Below are 16743 nucleotides of genomic sequence, written 5' to 3'. Positions count from 1 at the left end.
CCTGAAATATGTACATTTTTTTTATAATCAAAAGGAACGACCAAGAGGATAAGGCACACACTAGCAATCTTGGGCGCCCACCATTCCACAGTTAGTAATAGTATGTTTTAACACTCTAATAATGGCACTCAGCAGCTAACAAAGTATTGTTAGAACTTTTTTTTTCTTTTTGCTTGTGGTTTATAGATACATAAGCAGTGCATGAAGAGTGGTGTGCGGAGAGGACCAGCACAAGGATCGGAAGTAGACGAGGACGACGACAGGCAGCTACAAGTTGCAAGCAGCCGCCTCCCCTCCTATTTCCGTGTGCTTCGCTTGCGGCTCTGCTTACCTTGGATCTGTCTGTCTAATCTCTCTCTCTCTCTCTCTCTCTCTCTCTCTCTCTCTCTCTGTGCAGCAACAAGGAAAACCAAGGACTAATGGCCAGAGTTAGAATTAGACCCTAGAAAAGTGGGTCCTTGACCACTTTTCCCAAGTAGTTGATCCTCATCATTTTGATCTAGACCTTGTTCAATTCCAAAAAAAGGTCTTTCAAAGTTCTACAAGGCACAATAAAATTTCGCAGAAAACTGATCGAATTGTATCATACAAATATCCACATGTTCTTCCCAAGGATATTCTTGGGCATTCTCTCACTCTCAAATGATTGTGTTGCTGACCGCGATCTAAATAATCTACAGACAATTTGGGTGAAAATTCGGTGCACACTGCCATACTGGGAGCGTCACCACGTCAAAACAAAGGACATGGCGCATGTATGCACGCATGAAATGTGTAATCTCGTCGTCGGCTCGACAGAGACGCAGGGGGGGAAAAACGCCGCGAGATGCTGATAAGTCGATTCAGATCGGCATGCTTATCCACATGACCACAACAACGACATGATCCTACGTGTGTTTAATGATTAATGATTAATATTCAAGCTTTCAGGGTGTCAGGAATCAGAATATTTTAGTTACAGTATATTCCAGTGCTAACAAAAGAAGGCACCATATAGCAGTATGACTAAAACTAAGGTGGTAATAATAACCCAGAAAAATCGAAGAACAAGTTGATGGCAACACGTGTGAAACAAAAGGCACGGGAACAAATAGTAGACAAATGTAGATGCCATGGTTATGAAAATATACTGGATGAATAAAAGAATGCCCAGTAGACAAAACTTTGAGAAAAAAAAGGTTGCAAGAAGAAGCAACCCAAGAAGCGATCAATCATTAAGCAAATACCGAATAATTTTTTGCTTACTAGTGTCACGATGTTACCCAGTGAGAGTAAAGTCCGAAGTCTGGGGGGAAAATCCATATAATATAACCCGAAAAGCATGCGGATTAACATAATTTGATACAGTGAGACAACCTAGGATCACAGAATTAACAGTACAAAAACAGATACAGTTGCTCGGCAATTACAGCGAGATTCAAGCTCACATGTTCTCACATCAACAGACCGCAATAATTTCGGGCCACAATGTTCTCTCCCTAAAAACTAGGTAAAAACAAGCAGCAGCTTACCGTACAAGTTTGTCATGACTGCTTGTGAAGTTTGAAGCCAAAAACTTTTGGAACATACTGCTGAGATGGCTTTTGTGGCTTCAAGTGTGGATATGTCATCAGGAAGAGATGTGGGAATGTTGTCCCAAAGTACGCTCCGTCAATGTCTTAGCAAAGTAAAGGAGATACAAGTGCAAGAAAAATAGTAACACAATATTCATGATAGCACAAAATCAATGTTTGTTTACCCATGGTTATGTTCCAAACAAATCTAATCAAATTGTATGAGTCGCATAAAAAAAATAAAGGAAAACCATGTTTGAATGAGAATCCTCTACACAGAGCCCCTTTTCAAGTGCTGCCTAAAAACCAACCTATAACTTGGAGAAACTGAGAGTGGTGAAATCCATTACAGGTGGCATAAAAACTCAGTAGTTTGATTTTTTAAAGGATGTGTTTTAGAGAGCAGCACAAATGGGTCATGTATTCATAATTCTGCCTATGTTCGTGTTGTGCTTTGCTTTAGCTGTTGCGAATAATAAGTCTGATTCTGCTTAGGAAATCACAATTTCTAATTTATGCCCTATCAGATATCACCTCGTTTTTAACTCCATATATGAGTACAATTTATTAAGAAAAAAAGCAGTTCATATAAAACACATCTAAGACAAACAATCAAAAGGATACTGCCTTGGTACTTGGATCTTGGATAATGTAAATCTTCACATTTTGGACAGTATATCTTCACTGTGCTAGACCTAGGAATATCTGATTGCCCTGCAGGAAGACAGGGTTGGCCACAACAGTATACCCGGGGGCATCTTCCAAAGTCATAGTTCTTGAACTTCTCCAACTGCAGAAGGCAAAAGCAGAATAATTTAGTATTCAAGTAGTCAAGGAAGCAAGCATAGCCTATCAAATATGGTCAAACTGCTAGCAGATTACCATTGCAGCCAGACCCTTGCTGGTTAAGATATATCTTGCATGAATTAATCCATACAGCATCTCTGCAGATGACTCAATTAATTCATTTTGCTCCTCAGTGAACACATCACCTGTATACAAATGGTCTGACTTAGAAGGGTGTATGTGTATACAATACATGTTTCAGACTTTGAACTGTGGAATGTTTATAAATAGGTTATTGGAAATGGCTCCTTTAGAAAATGAGATTGATGAACATAAAAAAGTATGTTAGGATACAAAGTGGTATGAAAAATATAGGTTGCAGCTAGTGACATTCATAAATGGTATATGAACAGTGTATTTTACTGCAAATAATGAATTAGTAGCTTTCTTAAGAGAAAAATAATCTCACCATTAGAAGACTCGATGTCTAAGATAAGATCAAGTGCATAGTCATAATATGGCACCTGATTGCTCAGACCACAAAGGTTGAAATCATCCTGTATATAATCATCATCGATCTCACAGAAGAACTCATTGCCGCGCAAACTGCAGAACCATGAAATCCAAGATGTGTCCTCTCCCTCAGAACCACTGACATCTGAATCTTCACTGTCAGTTTCAAATTCTTCTGCTGCACCCAAAAGAAAAAAGGGATTAGAGGCACCTAATGATGATTAAAAAATTACATATTAATAATTGCAGTTACTGCAGTAAAGCAATAGTCACAAGTAATACCCTGCCAAACAATATTATGAATTTCAAGTGTATAATAAAAGCAAGCAGTTTTCTTACAGATTGAAAAACCACAAACATTCATATCGATGCACAGAGAAATTAAAGAAACATTCATATCACTGCACAAACATTCATATCACTGTAAAACTAAGTTCAGTGTAGTTTGATATAACATCCCCAAGAGTTTCTATGGTTTCCAAGTCAAAGTAACCTCCTACCCCCTCCTTCATAACTCATTAAAGAAGGTGTTGTTGGAGTACTAAGATGCTAGTCCTAGGTTCAATCTTCTGCTTGCTGGTGCTCTACTTATCTATTGTGCAATCTATCCTCTTCTTTTGGTGCTATTATGATGTACCAGTTTCTGTTCACATCAACCACACAATAGGTGTGTTACCGCCCTGGTTGCATATCAAGCGAAATTGACAAACAAAATGGTCAAAGTGAAGCAGCATGTTCAGTGAGTCATCAGTGGAGGCACTGGAATAGTTCCCTTTTCAATTCAAACAAAAAGAGAGTCTTCCTGTGTGATCAGATCATGACGGCTCTACACGTGCAAACATCGGTCAAACTGGAATGTATGACACAAATGGAAACAAAAGAGTTGAGATCAATCAATGCTGCCTATACCCCAACTCCCCAAGTGCTATGCCATCACATTTGGTTCCTCCCGGTTCTTATTATGGAAACTGATCACTCAAAAACTACAATTAATTACCGCTGCCCACTGGCTACAGATATAACTGTAAGCTTGCAATTATGCCCCTTTTTTGGTTCAACATGAGCTGTGAAATGTATAAAGACATTATCAGTTGGTCGAGGACATTGATGCCCAGACCGCCCAAGTTCAAGTCCTCATCGAAGCGAATTCAGGTGCCTATTTCTTCTTAAATAAAAAAGGCACCTAGTTCCCCCTAGGTTGGTCAAGTTTTTGAGAACATGCTTATAGCACGGCAGCAAGTCCTCCAGTTGTGAAGTTGTCAACCAGGGTTTCAACCCTGGTTCTCACAAACAAAAGGACCCTCGGTGTGTGGTCCCTAAAGTATGGGTTAAGATACGGCTTGTGGCAATGGAGCCCTTGTACAAGCAAGAGCCGGCTTTCAGGGCCTTTTCTTCGACCTTAAGTGTAATGCCTTCGGGATGTCTCTCCCCTTGGGTCGAGTTTTTATCATTTGTCACTACACAGCTGAAAGTTATTTCAACACTGTATATATTACAGCTAATGACATGCCCAAAATTCCAATAGAGTAATTGACATCTGAAAGCAAAATAAATGTTCTACAGAGACAAAAACCAATAAAGTAAGGAAGCAAATGGAGGATTTTTCATGCCAAACGAGTTCCTCATAAAGCAGTAACCTATCAAGGCACTAATATAACATCATGACATCATGTTAATGCTTTTAGCAATTGCTCTTTGCCTTCAATATCATGTTAGTCTCACAGATAGAGAAATTCTTCAGATCTCCACTGGCCCCAAAGACAAACAAACAATACAATATGACTGAAACTATTCAAGACATTGGGTCATCTCATATAGAAGGTCCTTCAATTGGACATGTTAGTTTTCTCTTCTGAGATTTGTTAGGGCTACATATGGATGCCGTTGCCAGTTCAGTCCTATGTTACAGTACATCAACATATAAAGGGGGCTGCTAAACATTCGATAAATTCAATATTATCCTGTTAAGACGACTGTATGCAAAATGGCATTCACGCGTCTCAAACTCTTCGCTACCTCTTTAACTCATCGCATTAATTGCCACTGCAACAAAAATACATTGCTCTAATTGTGTCTCATGCATACCTAATTAAACAGCCACTGCCATGGTAGAATAACTACCAGTCCAAAATTCCATTCCATGTGGCCAGTTACCCTAATGCCTCGCAAAAACCAACTTGCCTAAGAATTCTATATCATAAGGTGCCCTAACCCATACTTGCCTACGTTTATTGTAGCTTCTGTCATCTGATTCTTTCACCATTGCATGCTTTGACTGCATTAAGACCCTACTTTGACCGGCTTCTCATAAACTTCCAGTGCACGTTTATTTATTTAGTAATTGTTACTGCTTCTAGAACCAGCATCTAAAAAGAAGGTCGCCACATACAAGGAACAGGTGCCCCAACCTTGTACCGCTTAGCCGTACAAGTGGTCGATTATACCGCATAAGCGTCTGACTATGCCGCATAAGTGCTACAATATGGGGTGACCGCACAAAACTACATACCGCTTTTTAAAACATTGTTTAGAACTAACCGATGTTTCGTGAACATATTTAAGTCATAACATCAATTAATGCAGTACGTGGGATGGTATTCACGTGAAGTTCAAACAGAAATGTAGAACTTCGCTTACTTCAGCTCCAGTTAATGCGGTGAACATCCAGACTCTTACATCCCATTTCATCCATCGGAGAAAGTATACAGAAGCCTACGTTATCACGACAGCGCACCAAATTTCACCCTAAGATTCTACCCGAGAAACAAACAGAAGCTGCATCATCATCTAACCAAAGCAGGCAAAGACCTGAGGCAATGTAGCACCAGACGCCACCAACCCCAACCACCGTCAAAACAAACAGCACACAACCCCTCGCGCGGAACAAACAAACCACCAGATCCTTACCACCATCGGAGACCTTCCCGGCCTTGCCGAGCGGCGCGGGCAGCTTCCCCCCTGCGGCGGCGAGGCGGTCCCTCTCCTTGGCCACCGCCGCCCCCCTGGATGTGGACGGGGACGACCTGTCCAGGTGCTTCTCGAGCACGTCCTTGATGCGCTTCCGGTCCATCTCCGCCGCCGCGCCGCCGAACCCCCGATCCCTGTACGCGCCGCTCATACCCTACCTACGGCGGCGCGCCCCTGCCACAGCCTCCGCTCTCTCGCAACCCCCTGAGGGCGAGCCGGCGAGGGCGGCGCTCGCGGGCGGGGCTAGGGTTTGGCGCAGGATCGAGGTGAAGAGATCGGAGTGGTGACGAGGCGGGGAAGAGGAGGACAGCGAGAGCGAGAGAGGGAGCCCGTGTGCGTGCGTGAGGTGGGTGGGCGGCCGCTGTAATTACGAAAAGAGCCCGGGGGTTTCCCGCAAAAATGACGCCCCAACTCGGCGCAGATATTTTTAACCCCGCCTCTTTCTGTCGTGGAGGCCGGGGGTGTTTTCGGGATTTCCTCCCGGTCGGTGTCGGCTGCTCCTGCTGGGCTCAGGTTAGGCCCACATACTTTGCTTCATGGGCCAAGAAAGCCCAACTACCATGCATTTTTTTTACCTTTTCCCCCTTTTTTAACTTTCCGCAACACTCTACGAGAAGCCATCATCATGGTTAAAACAAAAAAGAGACAGTACTATACAGAACAACACAAAGGGTGGTTCCAGATAGACAGAAGATTTTCCACTCATGTTTGGAAAACTAGGTAAATACTGTATATCTCTACGGGGACAAGGATAAGATGTTATAGTTGGCAAAGACCTGAAAACTGCAAACCCAAACATACAAATGTTACATTCCGAATCTAATCAACAACACTAAAACAACAACGCTAATATCCTGTGCGACGACATCATCAATGAAGTTATACGCTTCCAAGCTGCTGCGCAATTATATTCCTTGTATGATAATAGCACCTGCGAATGTTCTGCCTCTTTCACTCATAAATCAACTCCTTTTGTTTTTGTTAACTGTACACCGGTAACAGAAACACGATCATGTGACGAGATCATCAACCTCAGAATTGAATACAAAACTGGGAAATGTGGTTGTTATGTCCCTGAAAAATGCAAGCAACAATGTTTAGAAATGATGTTATCTGCAGCATGTCAAATGTTCATGGAAAGTGCAAGAATGTTTGTAAGTAGTCTAGCAATCTACCACACTGAAACCAAATATCTACAGAGATTTACATAGTTGATCTCTTTTTGCAAGTTTTAGATGACTGAAATAGAAATATAGGTCAAACAATTTATTACTGCGATAAATAAATGTCTCATGGCAACTATATAGCACTATTTAACATGAGTCACATTTAGAAGTTGATGAATTATGCATACCTTACCCAATTTACGCCCCACCCAACCCTCCTCTAATTCCACACATGCCTAGATTGTGAAAGTTCTTTGTCTATCTTATCTTTTTTTAGCTAGCATAGGCTAAAGTCTTTGGTAATCGGAGTGGCACCAATAATTTCTATAGTATTGGAGATAAACATAGCAGCAGTAAAACACATACATATTTCTATTTTCTGTCATACTCGCTTGAGGAACGAAAGAGTCATAGATCGCGAAAGTTCATTTGTCTATCTTATCTTAGATGGCACAGACCTCAGTCAAGCTTTGGAAATTAGAATGACACCATTAACTTCTTTGAATATGGGAGATAAAGATAGTAGCAGTAAACCGCTTCCATATAAGTATTCTCTGCAATACTCACTTGAGGTGTGAGTGTCGTAGCTTACAAAAGTTCAGTCTATCTTATCTTTTCTTAGATGGCATAGGCCTAAGCTTTGGAAATTGGAACAGCACCACTAATTTCTTAGAGCATGGAAGATAAACATAGTAGCAGTAAAATGTGTCCATATTTCTATTCTCTGTTATACTCACTTGAGGTACGGAAGAGTCATTATCTTCAATAAAGAGGGATTCCTTGAGACAAAATTCTCCCACTCTGTTCTATCTATTCTCCCATCCTGATTAGTATCAGCATCTGAAAACGTCTGCCATTAACCACATAAGTCATTGTAAGTCTTAACTCTGTCATAAGACACCAGAATTACGTACATTTTAACTACATTTTTTTAATCAAATGTCCAAACCTTGTCAAGGATTGTCTCAATAATCTCATCAGATAATCTCATTTCTGATTCACCTAGAAGAGCAATCAACATCTGTTTTACCTGTACAAGAGAATAAGAATAGAAATTTTAGTTACCAACGAACAATAGGATGTATGTTAAAGCATGTCGTAAATATGTTACTTCAGAGGTAAAGAAGTTTGCTTACAAACCACTGGATTACCACCAATACATATCTTTGGCATAACCATTTTATTAAATTCCGAATCAGAAAACAGTTGGCATATGCAGAATCATAGGCCCAGAAATAGTAAGACATTACCTCCTTTCGTTCAATAAACCCAGTGTTGTCCATATCATATAGCTTGAAGGAAACTGTCCAAGGGGTCAATCATTTAGGAAGTGAAATTATGGTATCAACGAAGTTGAGATAAAACAGAATGGCAATAACTTACAATCAATTTTCTCTTCCATTGGGATGTTTGGATGAAATACATTTAAAGCTCGAACAAAGTCACCAAAGTCGATGACCCCCCTTTTCTTCACATCAAAAAGGTCAAATATCTGCAAGGTCCATTCTGTGTAAATTTCAAGTGATAGAATAAGGTTGTGCCTGAAAGCACTCAGAATATTTACTAACAGAACCTAAGTGAGAATGGTTGATAAGGAGATGGATACCCGATTAGCGAAAAGATTTTCCTTCCTTTTGTTTTTAAACAATGCAAGTTGGAACTCTTCCTGCATAGCAAAATGATGTCAGGTATTAATTATAATAATTTCATCGGAATCGCAAAATAACTTTCGACATATTTTTTTGGACAAATCTGTCAGTTTTGGGGTCGTACGATGTGCTCTGAGATTCGTGCTAGGAAGGGGGAAAAAATTCCGCATGCTGTAGCTGCTGGGTATCGAACCCCAGGCGCAAGGATATCATGCGTGCGCACTTCCCCACTGAGCTATGGTGTATTTACATACCACTTACACCCTAGTTATATTGTAATTACATGCTGGTTACGTTGCAATTGTAGGAATAAGTCTTGGCTGGTTGGTCTTGGTCTTGTGGTGCCTTTTTTCCTGTTTTTCAGCTTTCTAGGACAGCATCTCTACTTTCAGTTTGGATGCTCTAGGACAGTTAGGACAGCAGTTTGTTGAGATGCTCTAGGACAGTTTGTTGGGATGCTCTGCTCTAGGACAGTTTGTTGGGATGCTGACAGCACCCTCTTAGACTAGCATGGCTGCATGGCTGCTACAAGCAGCTATAAATATGTATCCAATCCTCTTTGGGAGGATATGGCTTTTGTGTTTAGTGAATGAAGAAAACCAAAAAATTGCCCCATCTCGAGTGCCATCCTCTTCTCAATGAGAGTAACCATTGAAATTCTAACATCTGGTATCAGAGCCACACTTTCCTGTAGGCTAAACATCTCTTGTTCCACCCCTTCCCAAGCTCGGTTGAGCTCTCAGCCAGCAGCAGCAGCAGCACCGGTTGCTCCTCCTTCCCCTTTCCCTTCCCCCTCTCCACACAGCAGCCCCCCGGAGGTGCGCCATGTCCGACGCTCGGTCTCAGCGTTCGGTCGCCTCGAGCACTCGGCGTCAGCAGGACGCCGAGCTCGCCGCAGCAAAAGAGCGCAGGCGAGCAACGGCTCAGACCGCTGCAGCAGCAGCGAGGGCGGCCAGACTGGCGGCAGCGGAGTTGGCAGCAGCCAGGGCGGAGGCGGAGGCGGAGGCGGCGGAAGATGCGGCACGTGCGGCGGAGGTAGAGGTTGAGACCTTGCGCAGCAGCATCAACGGCTCCATCGCCGGCGACATCACCGCTGACAGGGAGCTTGAGGAGCTGGCAAGAGGAAGGGCACGGGAGCGAGCAGAGCGGTGGGCAGCAGCCCACCTCCACGGCGGCGGCGGCGGCCCAAGGGACCGCGCGCCCGCCGACGGGAACCCAGACGGGCGCGGGCGTGCCGGCGGCAGCCCGGAGCCCGCACGCGGCCCTCGCAGGCGGCACGGCTCCCTCTCCCCTGACCGGCGCCATGGTCACCACGGCGTCCAGACGGTGGTCAGGGATTTTGGTCCCGGCGGTGGGTGGCCTACCCTCACCAAAACCAACTACATCGAGTGGGCCGCGGTGATGAGGGTGAGGCTCCAGGTGCGGCACATGTGGGAGGCAGTCCGGTACGGTGACGTCGACTACGACGAGGATCGGCGGGCACTGGATGCCCTCATCGCTGCAGTTCCGCCCGAGATGCAGTTCTCGCTTTCCCAGAAACGGACTGCCAAGGAGGCCTGGGACGCCATCGCTGCGGCACGCATCGGCAGCGACCGCGCCCGCAAGTCCACACTGCAGGCACTCCGCAAGGAGTGGGAGAACCTGGCCTTCAAGCCAGGTGAGGATGTTGATGACTTTGCTCTCCGTCTCAACACTCTCTTGCAAAAAATGGTGCAGTACGGCGACGACACCTACGACGAGGAGAGAGCTGTCGAGAAGCTCTTCCGCTGCGTCCCTGAGAAGTACAGGCAGATCGCTCGCTCGATTGAATCTCTGCTGGACCTCTCCACGATGTCGATCGAGGAGGCGTTAGGTCGCCTCAAGGTCGTCGATGGTGATGAGCCACGGCCTCTCTCGGGGCCCATCACCATCGGCGGGAAGCTCCATCTCACTCGGGAGCAGTGGGAGGCCTCTCAGGGTGACGGGAGGAAGGGGGAGTCATCTTCCCCGACAGGCGGCCGTAAGCCGCGCAAGGCGCGGGGAGGTGTCCAGCTACGGTGGGCGCGAAGACGTGCCGAGGGTGGCGCCCGCAGAGGCGCCCAGGGCGTTGCCACCGGCAACCACAAGCCGGCACGAGACGACACCTGCCGCAACTGTGGCAAGCTTGGCCATTGGGCCAAAGACTGTCGACAGCCACGACGCGGCCAGGCCCACGTCGCACGGGTGGAGGAGGAAGAGTCGGCTCTGCTCCTAGCTCACGCAAGCATCGAGCTACCTCCAGCGGCACCGGCCGCAGCGGCTTTCCTCCACCTTGATGAGCCGAAGGTACTCGTCTCCCTCTGCGACGGCTCCAGCAACGACAAGGCTGATGGGTGGTACCTCGACACCGGCGCCACCCATCACATGACCGGCCGACGGGAGTTCTTCACCGAGTTCGACTCCAGCGTCCGAGGCACCGTCAAGTTCGGGGACGCCTCCGGCGTGGAGATCAAGGGTGTTGGCTCCGTCACCTTCACCGCCAAGTCCGGTGAGCACAGGCTGCTCACCGGAGTCTACTACATCCCCGCGTTGAGGAATTCTATCATCAGCGTGGGACAGCTGGATGAGAACGGCTCACGCGTGTTGGTCGAGGACGGACTCATGAGGATTTGGGATCGCCGTCGTCGCCTTCTTGCCAAGGTAACCAGAGGCACTAATCGACTCTACATCCTCAGCGCGCAAGTCGCACATCCAGTTTGCCTCGCCGCTCGTCGGGACGACGAGGCGTGGCAGTGGCACGAGCGCTTCGGGCACCTCCACTTTGAGGCCCTGAAGCAGCTCAGTGCCAAGGAGATGGTGCGAGGCATGCCGTGCCTTGACCACGTGGAGCAGCTCTGCGACGTCTGCGTGGTGACAAAGCAGCGGCGGCTCCCCTTTCCCCAGCAGACGAGCTTCCGAGCCAAGGAGCGGCTCGGGCTCGTGCACGGGGACTTGTGTGGCCCAGTGACACCGGCCACACCAGGAGGACGACGTTATTTCCTGCTGCTCGTCGACGACCTCTCCCGCTACATGTGGGTGATGGTCCTCGGCAGCAAGGGAGAGGCTGCGGACGCCATCAGGCATGCGCAGGCTGCAGCAGAGGCGGAGTGCGGCCGCAAGCTGCGCGTGCTGCGCACCGACAACGGCGGCGAATTCACGGCGGCTGAATTCGCGTCGTACTGCGCTGATGAGGGCATTCAGCGCCACTACACCGCGCCGTACAGCCCACAGCAGAACGGCGTCGTCGAGCGGCGCAACCAGACGGTTGTGGGGATGGCTCGGGCCCTCCTCAAGCAGAGGGGGATGCCGGCCATCTTCTGGGGGGAGGCGGTGGTGACGGCCGCCTACATCCTCAACCGCTCGCCTACCAAGGCCCTCGATGGCAGGACACCGTACGAGGCTTGGCATGGGCGCAAGCCGGCGGTCTCCCACCTGCGGGTCTTCGGCTGCCTCGCGTTCGCCAAGGAGCTTGGCCACATCGGCAAGCTCGACGACAGGAGCACCCCAGGGGTGTTCATCGGCTACGCGGAGGGCTCGAAGGCCTACCGCATCCTCGACCCGGAGACACAGCGTGTGCGCATTACGCGCGATGTTGTGTTCGACGAAGGGCGAGGGTGGGTATGGGACAAGGCGGTGGATGATGGTTCGACTCCGACGTACGACGACTTCACCATCGAGTACGTCCACTTCGAGGGAGCTGGGGGAGTAGGCAGCTCTTCTTCACCGAGCGTGTCTACCCCAGTCCCCGAGCCTCCACCGACTCCAACACCAACACACCCTCGGGCCACGACTTCGACTACGACGAGCTCGTCGTCGACACCACCCCAGCCGGTGTCCCCACACGCTCCAGCACCAACAGCCACTCCTCCGGGCACGTCTACTCCGACGCCAGCTCGTGTTGAGCGCAGCCCGGTGGAGTTCGTTACTCCGCTCTCCCACGACGGGGAGCGCATCGACGCGTACCATGACGGCGAGCAGCTACGGTACCGTACGATGGAGGATCTTCTCGGCGACCAGCCGGTGCCGGGACTGGTGCCTCGCAACCTGGAGGCGCAGTTGCACCTTGCGTGCGACGACGGTGAGCCTCGGTCTTTTGCAGAGGCCGAGAAACACGCGGCATGGCGTGCCGCGATGCAGTCGGAGATGGACGCGGTTCAGGAGAACCGCACCTGGGAGCTTGCTGACCTCCCTCGTGGTCACCGCGCGATCACCCTTAAGTGGGTGTTCAAGCTGAAGAGGGATGAAGCCGGAGCCATCGTCAAGCACAAGGCTCGCTTGGTGGCACGCGGTTTCGTGCAGCAGGAGGGGATCGACTACGACGATGCCTTCGCTCCCGTGGCACGGATGGAGTCCGTGCGACTCCTTCTTGCGCTGGCTGCTCAGGAAGGCTGGGGCGTCCATCACATGGACGTCAAGTCGGCGTTTCTAAACGGCGACTTGAAGGAGGAGGTCTACGTGCACCAGCCGCCGGGATTTGTGATCCCCGGCAAGGAGGGCAAGGTGCTACGCCTGCACAAGGCCCTCTACGGCTTGCGGCAGGCACCGAGGGCGTGGAATGCCAAGTTGGATTCCACGCTCAAGGGGATGGGCTTCGAGCAAAGCCCGCACGAGGCGGCCATCTACCGGCGGGGCAATGGAGGAAATGCCTTGCTGGTGGGTGTCTACGTCGACGACTTAGTGATCACCGGCACCAAGGATGCAGAGGTCGCGGCGTTCAAGGAGGAGATGAAGGCCACCTTCCAGATGAGTGATCTGGGGCCTCTCTCCTTCTACCTGGGGATCGAAGTGCACCAGGACAACTCCGGGATCACGCTTCGACAGACCGCCTACGCCAAGCGCGTCGTTGAGCTGGCTGGGCTCACCGATTGCAACCCAGCTCTCACTCCGATGGAGGAGAGACTGAAGCTGAGCCGCGACAGCACAGCGGAGGAGGTGGATGCTACACAGTACCGACGTCTTGTGGGGAGCCTTCGCTACCTCACCCACACACGGCCGGACTTGGCCTTCTCCGTCGGCTACGTCAGTCGGTTCATGCAGCGACCGACGACGGAGCACCAGCAGGCTGTGAAGAGGATCATCCGCTACGTTGCGGGGACTCTCGACCACGGTCTCTACTACCCGAGGTGTCCTGGCAAGGCACACTTCGTCGGGTACAGCGACAGCGACCACGCCGGCGACATCGACACCAGCAAGAGCACGAGCGGGATTCTCTTCTTCCTCGGCGAGTGCCTCGTTAGCTGGCAGTCAATCAAGCAGCAGGTGGTGGCCCTGTCCAGCTGCGAGGCCGAGTACATGGCGGCATCCGCCGCTTCGACCCAGGCGCTCTGGCTTGCTCGACTGCTTAGTGATCTCCTCGGCAGAGATACTGGAGCGGTGGAGCTCAGGGTGGATAGCAAGTCCGCTCTGGCCCTGGCAAAAAACCCCGTTTTTCACGAACGGAGCAAGCACATCCGAGTGAGGTACCATTTCATCCGAAGCTACTTGGAGGAAGGGAGCATCAAGGCGAGCTACATCAACACCAAGGACCAGCTTGCGGATTTGCTCACCAAACCCCTTGGGAGGATCAAGTTCCTTGAGCTTTGCTCCCGGATCGGGATGGCTCAACTCTCCCACAAGACGGCGCACAAGACTTAGGGGGAGAATGTAGGAATAAGTCTTGGCTGGTTGGTCTTGGTCTTGTGGTGCCTTTTTTCCTGTTTTTCAGCTTTCTAGGACAGCATCTCTACTTTCAGTTTGGATGCTCTAGGACAGTTAGGACAGCAGTTTGTTGAGATGCTCTAGGACAGTTTGTTGGGATGCTCTGCTCTAGGACAGTTTGTTGGGATGCTGACAGCACCCTCTTAGACTAGCATGGCTGCATGGCTGCTACAAGCAGCTATAAATATGTATCCAATCCTCTTTGGGAGGATATGGCTTTTGTGTTTAGTGAATGAAGAAAACCAGAAAATTGCCCCATCTCGAGTGCCATCCTCTTCTCAATGAGAGTAACCATTGAAATTCTAACAGCAATTACACTATTATTGTGTTGTAGTTACGGCATATTTTTGGGGGGATTTTATGTCGAACGTTAGATAGGTAGTCCCTAATTTCATACCGTGAATTTAGCTACTGATGACGTCAAGATTATAGTTCATGAGAACTAGCAGATGTGCATGAACCTGTATGGCTTCTCAGATAGCAGTTAATGAACTTCTTCGCCACGCAAGACGCAACAAGAAGATGCAAAAAACAAAAGTGAAGATGCAAGAGAAACGCATTATGTCTAGCTTTATAGCACGGCAAATCAATATTGACAAGGCAGGAAGAAAGTGACTCAAACTTTGAACTATCATTGTGTTGTTATACTGTGATAGTAGCCAGATGGTTTATATCAGGAACAAGTTTTTTCCTATTAAACTTTGAGGAAAAAAATCACATTTTGATACACAGAAAATTCAACAATTTAGAAGGCAAACACATAATACAATGAGCGGTACAAGAGGAATAAAGGATCGGGGTGTGTACAACAAAGATTCATGCTCACTTCAAAGATGAATGAATAGAACTGCCAGCATAGCAAAACGATTCACAGAAAATGGCATCCACCACATAATTTGTGCAGCTGAAACCTGAAAGACGGAACAGTGAGAAAGGCGTGGGGGTCTTCTGGCTAGCACCACAAGTTGTGGGCTAGCCGACCCAGGTTCGAGCCTCACTCCCCTCTTAATAAATTCCGATATGAGAGCACCTCCTCTCATATCCAGCGAAAGACGGAACAGTACATGGAGATATATTCAAATGTGGCAAGGTTTAATTTTGTCATTCCACAACAAGCTACAAAAGCAGATAGTAAATGTATCAGGATGCTCATAATCACACATGACATGATGCCAATATGGTGATGAAAGACGGAACAGTAGATATATTCGAATGCGGCAAGGTCTAATTTTGTAATTCCACAACAAGCTATAAAAGCAGATTAGTAAATGTATCAGGATGCTCATAATCACACATGCCATGATGCCAATATGGTGAGATACCCCCAAGAAACAGTTAGATGTTCACCTTATTGATGAGCCCATCGTCGATCACAGAACCACTAATGCTCTTGAACAGCTCGAACAAAGCCTCCACCTCACTTACGCTAACTACACATCCAAAACAACTAACTCAGAATTTCCAGTACGCCCATCGATTGCATAAATCAGATGAACTACTTGATGAAATGAAATGAAATACAGTACTGTAGAGTACTCCTCAAGTGGCAAGTACAGCAACAACAACTCACAGGCGGTCTCGGAGGCGAGGCCGACGGGGTCCTCGTACCCCGGGCGCGGACGCCTCGCCGTCGACTGGAAGCACCCCATCCCCACGCGCACCCCGCCCAGACCCGACCCACCGGAGTAGCCGAGCACACACACCCCCTCTACCGCCGCCGCGGCCGATCTCGCATCACCCACCCCTCCACCTACCCTTACACACCCACCACCACACGCCGGCGCACTCCCCCGGCGGCGCGCGCGCGGCGGCGGCGGCGGATCGGAGCGCGGAGCACGGGAGGAGGTCGGGGTTGGGGGCGGGGGGGTTTGGTGCGCGACGCGTCGGGGTCGGAGGGGTGTCGAGACGAGACGGGCTATGCCTCCTCCTAGTCCTACTACCTACGCGATAGGTGGGCCCCGAGTCCGTTGCGCCTCGCTTTCCCCCGACTTCTTTTGGGAAAGAAGACCCGCACCGCGCCCACGTGCGCGCGGCCCTTGCGGACTTGCGGCCCATGGATTGGAAGAAGCGAAGAAGGGAGGACCTCGTCGTCGTCGTCCATTCCCATTTTGGTCAGCTGGGAATATTCGCAGATTTTTTTTTCCGAACGCGCAAAACAATTAAGTCAATATATTAAAAAAAAATATTTGTTTACATAACGCAATCAGACAGACTGGCTTATGCCAAGAAAAAGAAGAAAAGACAAAAAAAAACCAAGAAAAAGAAAATGACTATTACGACGGCTAAGCGCAACTCCAATCAGCGAGAAGGGGCAGAGCCACACGGAATATTAGCAGATCATACGATTTCGCAAAGAAATTGCAAGCCAACTTGCGCTAATCTTACCTCTCGGTCACATGCAACAATTCCAGCACT

At 48.6% G+C, this 16743-nt stretch overlaps 2 protein-coding genes across 3 annotated transcripts; both read right to left on the bottom strand.

The window, feature by feature from the left end:
* Nucleotides 1-1272: 1272 nt before the first annotated feature.
* On the bottom strand, nt 1273-6203 carry LOC4349414 (putative casein kinase II subunit beta-4). 2 transcript variants are annotated; one of them, NM_001404409.1, is made up of 5 exons: nt 5760-6203; nt 2809-3030; nt 2436-2545; nt 2178-2343; nt 1273-1657 (listed from the first exon to the last, which is right to left on the bottom strand). In NM_001404409.1, the coding sequence occupies exons 1-5, from the start codon at nt 5968-5970 to the stop codon at nt 1524-1526; spliced, it is 843 nt and encodes a 280-aa protein (NP_001391338.1). In that variant the 5' UTR covers nt 5971-6203; the 3' UTR covers nt 1273-1523. The 2 variants fall into 2 exon arrangements, with proteins under 2 accessions (NP_001391338.1, NP_001391339.1); NM_001404410.1 differs by having other exon boundaries at nt 1298-1657; nt 2809-3027; nt 5760-6162.
* A 319-nt stretch (nt 6204-6522) lies between these two features.
* On the bottom strand, nt 6523-16227 carry LOC4349412 (calcineurin B-like protein 1). Its single transcript, NM_001404399.1, has 8 exons — nt 15899-16227; nt 15676-15758; nt 8592-8651; nt 8369-8477; nt 8236-8288; nt 7935-8015; nt 7723-7835; nt 6523-6893 (listed from the first exon to the last, which is right to left on the bottom strand). The coding sequence occupies exons 1-8, from the start codon at nt 15975-15977 to the stop codon at nt 6830-6832; spliced, it is 642 nt and encodes a 213-aa protein (NP_001391328.1). The 5' UTR covers nt 15978-16227; the 3' UTR covers nt 6523-6829.
* Between the last annotated feature and the right edge of the window lie 516 nt (nt 16228-16743).

Source organism: Oryza sativa, chromosome 10 (genome assembly GCF_034140825.1).
Source record: "Oryza sativa Japonica Group chromosome 10, ASM3414082v1".
Classification (NCBI taxonomy): Eukaryota; Viridiplantae; Streptophyta; class Magnoliopsida; order Poales; family Poaceae; genus Oryza; species Oryza sativa.
Note: the sequence above shows the minus strand (reverse complement) of the source record. Positions and strands in the feature narration are given on the sequence as shown.

What these genes read in the sequence shown, in the direction of transcription:
- LOC4349414 (NM_001404409.1), bottom strand. Translation starts at nt 5,970, where the DNA reads ATGAGCGGCGCGTACAGGGATCGGGGGTTCGGCGGCGCGGCGGCGGAG. An exon ending in AGACATCGAGTCTTCTAATG is followed by an intron (nt 2,546 to 2,808) that starts GTGAGATTATTT and finishes ATTTGTATACAG; the next exon opens with GTGATGTGTTCACTGAGGAG. An exon ending in GCAAGGGTCTGGCTGCAATG is followed by an intron (nt 2,344 to 2,435) that starts GTAATCTGCTAG and finishes TGCCTTCTGCAG; the next exon opens with TTGGAGAAGTTCAAGAACTA.
- LOC4349412 (NM_001404399.1), bottom strand. Translation starts at nt 15,977, where the DNA reads ATGGGGTGCTTCCAGTCGACGGCGAGGCGTCCGCGCCCGGGGTACGAG. An exon ending in CCTCGCCTCCGAGACCGCCT is followed by an intron (nt 15,759 to 15,898) that starts GTGAGTTGTTGT and finishes TTGGATGTGTAG; the next exon opens with TTAGCGTAAGTGAGGTGGAG. An exon ending in AATGGAAGAGAAAATTGATT is followed by an intron (nt 8,289 to 8,368) that starts GTAAGTTATTGC and finishes CCCCTTGGACAG; the next exon opens with TTTCCTTCAAGCTATATGAT.